At 48.0% G+C, this 13940-nt stretch overlaps 1 protein-coding gene across 1 annotated transcript in view; it reads left to right on the top strand.

Moving 5' to 3' along the window:
- The first annotated feature begins 594 nt into the window (after positions 1–594).
- The window catches only part of MTMR4 (myotubularin related protein 4), an 82763-nt gene continuing 69417 nt past the window's right edge, over positions 595–13940 (top strand). Inside the window, exon 1 of the mRNA XM_073315767.2 lies at positions 595–668. Within this exon, the coding sequence (XP_073171868.2) occupies positions 663–668 (6 nt within the window). The 5' untranslated portion in view covers positions 595–662. The remainder of the gene's footprint in view (positions 669–13940) is intronic.

Here is a 13940-nt window from a genome sequence, read left to right as displayed (position 1 = left end):
TGCTGGTGCTCGGCACTTTCCAGAGTTCAGGCCCCTTTTATGGTGTCTTAAGTTTGGCACCCAAAAATCACACATCACTCTTGAAAATCATAGCCTGGGTGTTTAAGATGTTCGTGCTGGGACATTTCAGTGTTCTTTTGATTATTTTCTGCTCATAAACCTGTCTACCAAGGCTGCTCCTCTTTCCTGCTGGCTGCCCAGAAGTTGGAGCAGCCCTCAGTGAAAAGAAAGGGAGTAGGTAGGGACCTGCCCCGCCCATCTCTCCATTGAGGAATGGACAGAGTTCTTCTGCCCGATGTGTCGGGGAGAGAACATTCATTCCCAGTGTTCCCAGGAGAAGCAGTTTGCCCTTGAGATGGGTGCCACAGTGAGAGGCTGGTTGCCCTGACAGAGGGCACTTGTGTTAGTGGTGACCCTGCAGAGATGAAGATGAAGCCAGATAACGAGGTTAATGGTCACAGGTGTGTAGGTTGCTGTGCTCTTGTTAACCTTACATGTGCTAATTCTTTTCTGGGCATGAGTTGTGCACACCCTGCAGTACCATTACTGTCTGCCTACAGCCTCTATACTGGTTTTTCTCTTTGCTATAGGTGAGTCTGGAGGAAGATAGAGGGAGAAAAGAGTCTGGATTTGAATTGAGAGATCTGGACCCAAGCCTTGTGATGATGGTGAGTACTTTCTCTAGTCTCTCTCTCTCTCTCTCTCTCTCTCTCTCTGCGCCTTTTGTTCATCTCTCTCTGCTCTCTTCAGAGCTTTACTCTCTCTCCCTGCAGTAGGTGGAAACTCCAGAGTCCATGCACCTACCTTCTGCATCTTAGATACAGCCAGTGTGGTTGCATCTGAGATGTTCCAAGCTGTGGCAATAGCATCTGAAGTAGAACCCAAACTGCTGGGGAATGGAGAATGAATTAAGTAGAAGAAAGGGATCAGAACAAGTATGTGCCATTGCTTGGTGGCACCTAAGTGAGACGATAGTGTTGTCTGGCAGCAGTTGTGTGCTAGCCCTGGCCTCTGGCCACTAGAATTTTCCCACCTTCGACACTGGAGGGCTCTGGGATCCAAGAATTATGCAAGAGGCCCCTTGGCTTTTATTACAGACCTGGGAGTGGATGCTTAGGTTGCTGTGTTGCTTTGAGGAGTGATGATGTGACTCCAGAAAAGGTAAAAGTTGGTTTCCTCATCATTTTGAGCTTGTATCATGGTGGGAGGACTTCCCTGCCATATGATTCCAGGTCGAAGAAGGATGTTAGCCCTAACAAAGGAGGAGTTGATTAGATTTTTTTAGTTCAAAAAGAAAAAGAAAAAAGATGAATGAGCATCCAAACTCTAAACCAAGACTGTAGGGAAGCTTATATGGAAAAAGAGGGGTGTGTATGTGTGTACACCCCCATCCGTGAGAGAGGCTGGACATGTATCAGAGCAGAAGTGTCTGTAGGGAGTCAGTCTGAGAGCTCTCAGACTATGTCTACACAGCCTGCAACAGCGAGCCTCCCAGCCTTGGTTGAAAGACTTGGGATTGCGGGGCTCACACTAGTGCCCTAAAACTAGCTGCGTAGACAGTGCTTTGAAGTTGTGGTTCGGCTGGGGCTTGGGCTTCATAGCCTAGGGAGAGAGGTGGGATTCTGAGCCCAAGCTGCAGCACAAAGCACCGTCTGTAAAGCTACTTTTAGAGAGCTAACGTGAGCCCTGCTAGCCCAAGTCTGTCAGCCTGGTCTGGGAGGTTTCTTGCCGTGGGCTGAGTAACCATACTCCGTGTTTGAGACAGCGCATTGATTTTAAAGGAAAATATCATTCCAGATGAACCGGATCAGTTTTTGATCAATGAGAAAAATAATTATTCAAGGGCAGATAGTAAGATTGATTTTAGGAGAGTATATGGTACAGCACCTCTTGGAAAACTCACTGATTCGTTTGCTTAGAAATTTGCACCATCACATGTGTTGAAAACTGACTCATGGAAGTAAACAATGCCCTGTGGGCACCATGGTAGTTGGTGTTCAGTCTAGCCCGGTTAAAATTTTCATGAAAAGAAATATGTAGTTTAAATTCCAGCAGTTTAGGGCGTGGTTATGGATCTCTTGCTCAAGCTGGTGAGCAGTTACTCACATGAGTTGCCCCACTGAAGTCAACGGGATTGCTTGTCTGAGTAACTGCTCAAAATATGAATAAGGCTGTTCAGTCTGGCCCTTATCTAGGTAAAGAACTATTTTAGTAGAGGTAACATTTTCAAAAGCAACTTTGACACTAAGGCGCCTAAGTCCCATTGACTTTCAATGAGACTCCAGTGTCGCTTTTGAAAATATTACTCTAGGTCAGGAGTCCTCAAACTGGGGGTCGGGACCCTGCAGAGGATCACGAGGTTATTACATGGGGGGTCGTGAGCTGTCAGCCTCCACCCCAATCATAGAATCATAGACTATTAGGGTTGGAAGAGACCTCAGGAGGTCACCTAGTCCAATCCCCTGCTTAAAGCTGGACCAACACCAACTAAATCATCCCAGCTAAGGCTTTGTCAAGCCAGGCCTTAAAAACCTCTAAGGATGGAGATTCCACCACCTCCGTAGGTAACCCATTCCAGTACTTCACCACCCTCCTAGTAAAAAAGTTTTTCCTAATATCCAATCTAAACCTCCCTCAATGCAACTTGAGACCATTACTCCTTGTTCTGTCATCTGCTACCACTGAGAACAGTGTAGAGCCATCCTCTTTGGAACCCCTTTTCAGGTAGTTGAAAGCAGCTATCAAATCCCTGCTCATTCTTCTCTTCCGCAGATTAAACAATCCCAGTTCCCTCAGCCTCTCCTCATAAGTCATGTGTTCCAGTCCCCGAATCATTTTTGTTGCCCTACGCTGGACTCTTTCCAATTTTTCCACATCCTTCTTGTAGTGTAGTAGCCTTTTCCACTGAATGCATCCGATGAAGTGAGCTGCAGCTCACGAAAGCTTATGCTCAAATAAATTTGTTAGTCTCTAAGGTGCCACAACTACTCCTTTTCTTTTTGTGAATACAGACTAACATGGCTGCCACTCTGAAACCGATTCTTGTAGTGTGGGGCCCAAAACTGGACACAGTACTCCAGATGAGGCCTCACCAATTTCAAATAGAGGGGAACGATCACGTCCCTCGATCTGCTGGCAATGCCCCTACTTAAACATCCCAAAATGCCGTTAGCCTTCTTGGCAACAAGGGCACACTGTTGACTCATATCCAGCTTCTCACCCACTGTAACCCCTAGGTCCTTTTCTGCAGAACTGCTGCCGAGCCATTCGGTCCCTAGTCTGTAGCGGTGCATGGGATTCTTCCATCCTAAGTGCAGACTCTGCACTTGTCCTTGTTGAACCTCATCAGGTTTCTTTTGGCCCAATCCTCAATTTCTCTAGGTTACTCTGGACCCTATCCCTACCCTCCAGCATATCTACCACTCCTCCCAGTTTAGTGTCATCTGCAAACTTGCTGAGGGTGCAATCCACGCCATCCTCCAGATCATTTATGAAGATATTGAAGAAAACCGGCCCCAGGACTGACCCTTGGGGCACTCCACTTGATACCAGCTGCCAACTAGACATCATTGATCACTACCCGTTGAGCCCGACGATCTAGCCAACTTTCTATCCACCTTATAGTCCATTCATCCAGCCCATACTTCTTTAACTTGCTGGCAAGAATACTGTGGGAGACCATGTCAAAAGCTTTGCTAAAGTTAAGGAACAGCACGTCCACTGCTTTCCTCTCATCCACAGAGCCAGTTATCTCGTCATAGAAGGCAATTGGATTAGTCAGGCATGATTTGCCCTTGGTGAATCCATGCTGACTGTTCCTGATCGCTTTCCTCTCCTCTAAGTGCTTCAGAATTGATTCCTTGAGGACCTGCTCCATGATTTTTCCAGGGACTGAGGTGAGGCTGACTGGCCTGTTCCCAGGATCCTCCTTCTTTCCTCTTTTAAAGATGGGCACTACAGTAGCCTTTTCCAGTTGTCCGGGACTTCCCCCGATTGCCATGAGTTTTCAAAGATAATGGCCAATGGCTCTGCAATCACATCCGCCAACTCCTTTAGCACTCTTGGGTGCAGCGCATCCGGCCCCATGGACTTGTGCTCCTCCAGCTTTTCTAAATAGTCCCGAACCACTTCTTTCACCCTCATGTTTTTCTCCCAGGGGATCCTGCCCATCAGTTCCCTGAGGAAGTCAAAGTCTGCTTTTCTGAAGTCCCGGGTCCATATTCTGCTGCTTTCCTTTCTTCCTTGTGTCAGGATCCTGAACTCGACCATCTCATGGTCACTGCCTCCCAGATTCCCATCCATTTTTGCTTCCCCTACTAATTCTTCTTGGTTTGTGAGCAGCAGGTCAAGAAGAGCTCCGCCCCTAGTTGGTTCCTCCAGCACTTGCACCAGGAAATTGTCCCCTTCACTTTCCAAAAACTTCCTGGATTGTCTGTGCACCGCTGTATTGCTCTCCCAGCAGATACCAGGGTGATTGAAGTCTCCCATGAGAACCAGGGCCTGCGATCTAGTAACTTCTGTGAGTTGCCGGAAGAAAGCCTCGTCCACCTCATCCCCCTGGTCCGGTGGTCTATAGCAGACTCCCATCACGACATCACCCTTGTTGCTCACACTTCTAAACTTAATCCAGAGACTCTCAGGTTTTTCTGCAGTTTCATACCAGAGCTCTGAGCAGTCATACTGCTCCCTTACATACAGTGCAACTCCCCCACCTTTTCTGCCCTGCCTGTCCTTCCTGAACTGTTTATATCCATCCATGACAGTACTCCAGTCATGTGAGTTATCCCACCAAGTCTCTGTTATTCCAATCACATCACAATTCCTTGACTGTGCCAGGACGTCCAGTTCTCCCTGCTTGTTTCCCAGGCTTCTTCCATTTGTATAGAGGAACTTGAGAACTCCCTGATCATCCCTCTTTCTCAGTATGAGGCAGGAGCCCTGCCCTCTCGCGCGCTCCTGCTCGTGCTTCCTCCCGGTATCCCACGTACCCACTTACCTCAGGGCTTTGGTCTCCTCCCTCCGGTGAACCTAGTTTAAAGCCCTCCTCACTAGGTTAGCTAGCCTGCTTGCAAAGATGCTCTTCCTTCTCTTCGTTAGGTGGAGTCCGTCTCTGCCTAGCACTTCTCCTTCTTGGAACACTGTCCCATGGTCAAAGAATCCAAAGCCTTCTCTCCGACACCACCTGCGTAGCCATTCGTTGACTTCCACGATTTGATGGTCTCTACGCAGGCCTTTTCCTTCCACGGGGAGGATGGACGAGAAGACCACTTGCATCTCAAACTCCTTTATCCTTCTTCCCAGAGTCTGCAGTGATCCGCTCAAGGTCATTCTTGGCAGTATCATTGGTGTCCACGTGGAGAAGCAGGAAGGGGTAGTGATCCGAGGGCTTGATGAGTCTCGGCAGTCTCTCCATCACATCGTGAATCCTAGCTCCTGGCAAGCAGCAGACTTCTCGGTTTTCCCGGTCAGGGAGGCAGATAGATGACTCAGTCCCCCTGAGGAGAGAGTTCCCGACCACCACCACCCACCTCCTTCTCTTGGGAGCGGTGGTCGTGGAACCCCCAACCCTAGGACAGTGCATCTCATACCTTCCAATCAGCGGAGTCTCCTTCTGTTACTTTCCCTTCCCTCAGATGTATCATCTAGTCCACTCTCCGCATTAGTACCTATGGAGAGGACATGAAAACGGTTGCTTACCTGTATCTGCGCCGGTGCATGAACGCTCCCCTTTCTTCTTCTGGAGGTCACATGCTGCCAAATTTCTTCACCGTCCTCCTATCCCCGCAGTGCAGCCTGCTCTGAATCTTCAGAATGTTGTCTGTAGAAACATATCCTGACGTCTGTCCAGGAAATCTTCAGTTTCTCTTACGCAACACAAATACCTGTTGCTCCAGACCTTGAACCTTCTCTTCCAATATGGAGACCAGCTTGCACTTTGTACAGACAAAGTCGCTTCTGTCCTGTGGAAGAAAGACAAACATGGCACATCCAGTGCAGGTCACAACAGTGGAACACTCCCCATCCATATTACTTTCCTTCTACGAGCTTCCTCAGGAGTTGTAGTAACTACTCAGAGAAGCCGGCAAGATGTAAGCCTCAGTGGGCTATCTCCGGGCAAACTCCCAGGCAAACTCCCTGTTAGCCTCTCCGCTGTTCGCTGCTCAGCTGGTTCCCCCAACCCCGGTTTCCTCAACCCCAGTTCCCTCAACCTCTCCTCGTAAGTCATCTGCCCCAGCCCCCTGATCATTTTTGTTGCCCTCTGCTGGACGCTCTCCAATTTGTACACATCCTTGCTGTAGTGGGGGGCCCAAAACTGGACGCAATACTCCAGATGTGGCCTCACCAGTGCCGAATAGAGGGGAATAATCATTTCCCTCGATCTGCTAGCAATGCCTCTATTAATACAGCCCAATATGCCGTTGGCCTTCTTGGCAACGAGGGAGCACTGCTGACTCATATTCAGCTTCTCGTTCACTCTAAACCCCAGGTCCTTTTCTGCAGAACTGCAGCCTAGCCACTTGGTCCCCAGCCTGTAGCAGTGCATGGGATTCTTCCTTCCAAAGTGCAGGGCTCTGCACTTGTCCTTGTTGAACCTCATCAGATTTCTTTTGGCCCAATCCTCCAATTTCTCTAGGTTACTCTGGACCCTATCCCTACTCTCCAGCTTATCTACCTCTCCCCACAGCTTAGTGTCATCTGCGAACTTGCTGAGGGTGCAGTTAATCCCATCATCCAGATCATTGATAAAGGTCTTGGAGCTGGTTTTTTTCAACATCAATGCCTGGGGCACGCTACTTGATACCAGCTGCCAACTAGACATCAAGCTGTTGATCACTGCCCATTGAGCCCGACAATCTAGCCAGCTTTCTATCCACCTTATAGTCCATTCATCCAATCCATACTTTATAACTTGCTGGCAAGAGTACTGTGGGAGACCGTATTAAAAGCTTTGCTAAAGTCAAGAGATATCACATCCTCCGCTTTCCCCATAGCCACAGAGCCAGTTATCTCATCATAGATGGCAATCAGGTTGACCAGGCATGATTTGCTCTTGTTGAATCCATGTTGACTGTTCCTGATCACCTTCCTCTCCTCCAAGTGCTTCAAAATGGATTCCTTGGGGACCTGCTCCCTGATTTTGCTGGGGACTGAAGTGAGACTGACCGGTCTGTGGTTCCCCGGGTTTTCTTTCTTCCCTTTTTTAAATATGGGAACTATATTTGCCTTTTTCCAATCATCTGGCACCTCCCCCGATCGCCACAAATTTTCAAAGATAATGGCCAGTGGCTCTGCAATCACATCAGCCAACTCCCTCCGGACGCTTGGATGCGTTAGATCTGGACCCATGGTGTTGTGCATGCCCAGCTTTTCTAAACAGTCCTTAACCTGTTCTTACACCACTAAGGGCTGCTCACCTCCTCCCCATACTGTGCTGCCAAGTCAAGCAATCTAGGAGCTGACCTTGTCTGTGAAGACCAAGGCAAAAAAAGCATTGAGTACTTCAGCTTTTTCCACATCATCTGTCACTATGTTGCCTCCCCCATTCAGTAAGGGTCACACGCTTTCTCTGACCACCACCTTGTTGCTAACATACTTGTAGAAACTTTTCTTGTTACCCTTCACATCCCTTTCTAGCTGCAACTCCAATTGTGCCTTGGCCTTCCTGATTACACCCCTGCATGCTCTAACAATATTTTTATACTCCTCCCTAGGCACCTGTCCAAATTTCTACTTCTTGTAAGCTTCCTTCTTGAGTTTAAGGTCACCGAAGATTTCACTGTTAAGCCAGGCTGTCGCCTGCCATATTTGCTATCTTTCTGCACTTCAGAATGGTTTGTTCCTGTGCCCTCAATAAGGCTTCTTTAAAATACAGCCAGCTCTCCTGGACTCCTTGCCCCCTCATATTAGCTTCCCAAGGGATCCTGCCCATCAGTTCCCTAAGGGAGTCTGTCTGCTTTTCTGAAGTCCAGGGCCTGTATTTTCCAACTCTCCTTTCTTCCTTTTGTGAGGATCCTGAACTCAACCATTTCACGTTCACTGCTGCCTAGGTTGCCACCCACTTCTACTTCCCCTACCAATTCTACCCCAAACCCCGCTTTTGCCTCCAGCATTTATAATGGTGTTAAATATATTAAAAAGTGTTGTTCATTTATAAGGGGGGTGGGTCGCACTCAGAGGCTTGCTGTGTGAAAGGGTTCACCAGTACTAAAGTTTGAGAACCACTGCTCTAGGTAGGGATTCTAACAGTGGAACCTGAATTTTCTGCTGTAGTTAAAAGAGAAAAAAGATTTCTTTTGGAGCTCCCAGTTTTCACGTGATCATAAGGAAGTGTGGTGTGTAACCTATTATTTAAATCAGCTTCTGTACCAGATGATTGGAGGATAGCTAATATGTCACTAATTTTTAAAACGGGCTCCAGAGGCGATCCCGGCAATTACAGGCCAGTAAGCCTAACTTCAGTACCAGGCAAACAGTTTGAAACTAGAGTAAAGAATAGAATTACCAGACACATAGATGAACACAATTTGTTAGGGAAGAGTCAACATGGCTTTTGTAAAGGGAAATCGTGCCTCACCAGTCTATTAGAATTCTTTGAGGGCGGGGGTCAACATACATGTGGACAAGGGTGATCCAGTGGATATAGTGTACTTTAGACTTTCAGAAAGTCTTTGACAAGGTCCCTCACCAAAGGCTCTTAAGCAAAGTAAGTTGTCATGGCATAAGAGGGAAGGTCCTCTCCTGGATTGCTAACTGGTTGAAAGATAGGAAACAAAGGGTAGAAGTAAATGATCATAGAATCATAGTCAGTTTTCAGAATGGAGAGTGGTAAATAGGGGGGAGGGATAGCTCAGTGGTTTGAGCATTGGCCTGCTAAGCCCAGGGTTGTGAGTTCAATCCTTGAGGGGGCCATTTAGGGATCTGGGGCAAAAATTGGGGATTGGTCCTGCTTTGAGCAGGGGGGTGGACTAGATGACCTCCTGAGGTCCCTTCCAACCCTGAGATTCTATGATTCTACAAAATAGTGGTGTCCCCCAGGGGTCTGTCCTGGGACCAGTGATGTTCAACATATTCATACATGATCTGGAAAAAGGGGTAAACAGTGAGATGTCAAAATTTGCAGATGATACAGAGCTACTCAAGGTAATTAAGTCCAAAGCAGACTGCCAAGCATTACAAAGGGACCTCATTCAACTGGGTGACTGGGCAACAAAATGGCACATGAAAATCATTGTTGATAAATGCAAAGTAATGCACATTGGAAAACATAATCCCAACTATATTTACAAAATGATGGGGTCTAAATGAGCTGTTACCATTCAAGAAAGAGATCTTGGAGTCACTGTGGATAGTTCTCTGAAAACATCCGCTCAATGTGGAGTGGCAGTCAAAAAAGCTAGCAAAGTTAGGAAAGAGATAAATAAGACAGAAAAAATCATAATGCCTCTATATAAATCAGGGGTTCTTAAACTGGGGGTCAAAAGGTTATTACATGGGGGTCACAAGCTATCAACTTCCACCCCGAAACCCTGCTTTGCCTCCAAAATTTATAATAGTGTTAAATAAAAAAAAAAGTGTTTATAATTTATGGGGGGGGGGGTGTCACACTCATAGGTTTGCCGTGTGAAAGGGGTCACCAATACAAAAGTTTGGGAAACACTGATCTAAATCCATAATATGCCCACACCTTGAATACTGTGTACAGTTCTGGTCACCCTATCTGAAAAAAGATATTGGAAGAGATACACAAAAGGGCAACAAAAATGATTTTGGGTATGGAACAGTTTCCAAACAAGGTGAGATTAAAAAGACTGGGACACTGAAGCTTGGAAAAAACATCACTGAATGGGGATACGACAGAGGTCTATACAATCATGACTGGTGTGGAGAAAGTGAATCAGGAAGTGTTGTTTACCGCTTCACAGAAGAACCAGGGGTCACCCAATGAAACTAACAGGCAACAAGTTTAAAACAAACAAAAGGAAGCACTTCTTCACACAACACACAGTCAACCTGTGGAACTCATTGCTGGGCATGTTGTGAAGGCCAAAAGTAATACTGGATTCAAAATACTGTAGAATTAGATAAGTTCCTGGAGGATAAGTCCATCAATGACTATTAGCTAAGATGATCAGGGATGCATCTCTGTGCTCTGAGCGTATGTAGTCTCTGTTCGCCAGAAGCTGGGAATGGACGACAGGGAATGGATCACTCGATTGCCTGTTCTGTTCATTCCCTCTGAAGCAACTGGCATCGGGCACTGTTGGAAGACAGGATACTGGGCTAGATGGACCTTATGTTTTCCAAGACCTGTAGCTTTTGTGCTAAAATGATTGGTCTCTGTCAAAAGCCAGATTGTCTAATTTATTTTGCTTTGGTTTATTTTAAGAAGGTTTGCACCAAATCCCCTCAGTCATTTTCAAGGTATCAGATACTTTTCCTGCATAAGAAAATTGGATTCCATTATTTTGAGGAGTTAGTTACAAAATGACTGAACTTTTGAAATTTCAAAAAACTTTTTTAAAATCAAGGTTAACATTTGAACATGTGGCTCTACGCCCACACCATAGGGAATGTTGTCAGTAACATGTAAGGTGTTCATGGAACTATAGAGGCTGTGGATATGTAGAATCATAGAATATCAGGGTTGGAAGGGACCCCAGAAGGTCATCTAGTCCAACCCCCTGCTCGAAGCAGGACCAATTCCCAGTTAAATCATCCCAGCCAGGGCTTTGTCAAGCCTGACCTTAAAAACCTCTAAGGAAGGAGATTCTACCACCTCCCTAGGTAACGCATTCCAGTGTTTCACCACCCTCTTAGTGAAAAAGTTTTTCCTAATATCCAATCTAAACCTCCCCCACTGCAACTTGAGACCATTACTCCTCGTTCTGTCATCAGCTCCCACTGAGAACAGTCTAGATCCATCCTCTTTGGAACCCCCTTTCAGGTAGTTGAAAGCAGCTATCAAATCCCCCCTCATTCTTCTCTTCTGCAGGCTAAACAATCCCAGCTCCCTCAGCCTCTCCTCATAAGTCATGTGTTCCAGTCCCCTAATCATTTTTGTTGCCCTTCGCTGGACTCTCTCCAATTTATCCACATCCTTCTTAAAGTGTGGGGCCCAATATGTGTGCACCTATAGCTATTTAATGCAGTAGCGAATTGCTTTTTAATGCAGTTGACAAGTTGTGCTGGTAAACTCCACAAGCCGTAAGGCTCCAGAGCACTACCACTGATTGTTTGACTCCTGGTGATGAATCCGGCAGAGTTTGTTAATCAAAAGCTGAATCACCTTTCTATCAAGGTGATTGAACTTTGCAGGTAGACCTTGTTGTTAATCAAACCCAAGTAACTGCAGACCTACTAGCTTATGAGCTTTGTTGGCAAAACCTGTGGCAGTGAGTTCTGAATAACACCAGATATTTCTACTCGTTTAAAAATCTTTTTAGAAAAATCTGCAAAAACTGCACTGCTAAGATTCCACAATTGCAAGAAATCGGGAAATGCAAAATTACATTTCCAGCAAATTGCACTTGACATATGTAGTGTTTTTTTCCCTATTTTTCTTATTATACATGTGTCTTAATCTATTATCCTCTCTCCTTAAGTATGAACTGCAAAACATAAATATAAAATGTTACATTAATGCAAGAGTGAGCTGTCTTGTTGGGCTGAACACTATTCAGAGCTATACTCTCAAGAAACATCGCCAGCAAATCAATGGACCAAATACCAATTCTACAGGTCATACCAGAGCTAGATGTGGTGCCCACTGTAAAAGAGCTAAGCAAGACGATTGATTTGCTATCAAGAGGCAAGGCCCCTGGAAAAGATGGCATCGCAGTGGAAATTCTCAAGTGCAGGTGCGACGGGACGGACTGTCCCCGCACTGGGACTAAGAGGGTTAACCCTTCCCTCCTAGCAGAGGAAGCCACGCCCCCTGAGGCTCTGCTGGGCATGCTCCGACTGGAGGTCAGGTATAAAAGCCTGCAGAGCTGCTCAGTCAGGGCTGGCGGCCGAGGAGGAAGGACGCTCAGCGGAGGCTCCAGCCCAGGAGCGTTACAGCCCTTACCGGGGAGAGCTGAAGAGCCAAGAACCTGGACCGGAGGCTCGCAGCTATCAGAACCCCAGGAAGCGTCTGGTGCTGAGAGCCCTGGAGACCCTGATGCCACAGGGACTACGGCGACCGGAGGACTGGTAGGAAGAGACCCAGGAAAGGTAGAAGAGTGGTACCTCCCACTACTATGAGGTCAACGTGTTTCGGTCGGATTCCCCGCTGACCCTGTGGTGGATCACTCCGCCCCAACAGGGCCCTGGGTTGGAGCCCAGTGAAGGCAGGTGGGCCCGGGCTCCCCTACCAGGAGTCACTGCCCCCCCCCCTTTTTTTTCTTGAGACGACATAATTCCCTGACCCCTAGCTTGCCTCAGAGGATTTAGAGGGACCCAGGCCATTGGGCCATACTGCTCTAGGAGTGTACTATATGGACTCCAGCTGCTGGGCCGCGCTATCCCACTAGGGGTAGAGATTTTAGGGGGACTCTGGCCATTGAGAGACACTGTACGGACTACCGGAGGGGTAGTAGAACAGACGTAGGCGCAGAAAGGTGGGGTTACCCCTCGCCCCCTCCCAGATCAAAGGGGTGGATGATGTACAAAACTCGCCACATGTGGAGGAGAATGTGGGCATCGATCAGGGCCTGATAGAAGGACCCACATATACAGAATGGAGACTGACAAGCTCCTGAAATGGCTGCTGGAAAACCTGCAGCAACAGGCTGTACAACAACAGCAACAGCAGACGCAGTTGTTACAGCAACTGGGTACCCAACCACAACTGTAGGCAACAAAGCAACAAGAATCACAGCAACAGCTGGTGCAGAAGTTGGCTGCCCAACAGCAAGTGAGTCAATATCGACTCTGTCAACAGGTGGTGACCTTGTTGAATACGGCATCTAGTCCCCCCACAGCCCAGACGGAGGAGCACCTGGGGATGGCTTTGGGGGACTGTCAGTGCGGCTGACAAAGATGGGGCCAGGGGATGACCCCGAGGCTGCCTTAGTGACTTTTGAATGGGTAGCTACTGCCACTCAATGGCCCCCAGAGCATTGGGCCACTATTATAGCCCCGTATTGAACAGGACCAGTGCAGGTCGCTTACCGCAATCTCGACCCACAGAGGCACTGCAATATGAGACGGTTAAGGCTGCCATCCTAGACCAGGCAGGCATCAATCCAGAGATGTACCGGCAGAGGCTACGTCGGGAGAAATATCCACCTGGAGCCAGGCTGCGGGCAGTAGGCCAGAAGGTCCGCGACCTCTGTTGGAGGTGGCTAGGGCCTGAGCGCCGTACTAGTTGCCAGATGGCCGAGGCTGTAGCGTTGGAGCAGTTCCTCCGGATCCTTCCCATTGGGGAGGAAGGAGTGGGTGCAGCGACACCGGCCGAGGGCCCTCGCGGAGGCTACATCCCTTGCCGAAGACTACATGGCGGCAGAGCCAGAGGAGTGAGCAGGTCGTAAGACAAGGACTTCAGGAGGGGGATACTGACCCCCAGAAGGGGCGGTGCATAAGACTAGCAGGGGAAGTTCCTCTTTGTCCTTCCAACAGATGGGCTCTCCGACAACCCTCAAGGCCCAAGGTCCCTTGGGGGCGCGCCTGTCCCAGGGCCAAGAGGAACCATCAGGTGCATCAAGTCTCCCGCAAGGCACCCTACCCACGTAGGGGAATCAGAATAGATGCTACCAGTGCGGACAAATGGGGCACTTCAGGAGAGAGTGCCCCTACATGGACTGTAATTATGGACAGGTCCTAACAGCAGACCAACGAGCCCGGAAGGATGGGCCACCAAAGATTGTGATCTCGGTGCGAGTGGAGGGAACCCCAACCTTAGCACTGGTGAACTCGGGGTACAGCCAGACCGTCATCCGCATGGGACTGGTAGAGTACTC

This window comes from Lepidochelys kempii, chromosome 17, assembly GCF_965140285.1.
Source record: "Lepidochelys kempii isolate rLepKem1 chromosome 17, rLepKem1.hap1, whole genome shotgun sequence".
Taxonomy (NCBI): domain Eukaryota; kingdom Metazoa; phylum Chordata; order Testudines; family Cheloniidae; genus Lepidochelys; species Lepidochelys kempii.
Note: the sequence above shows the minus strand (reverse complement) of the source record. Positions and strands in the feature narration are given on the sequence as shown.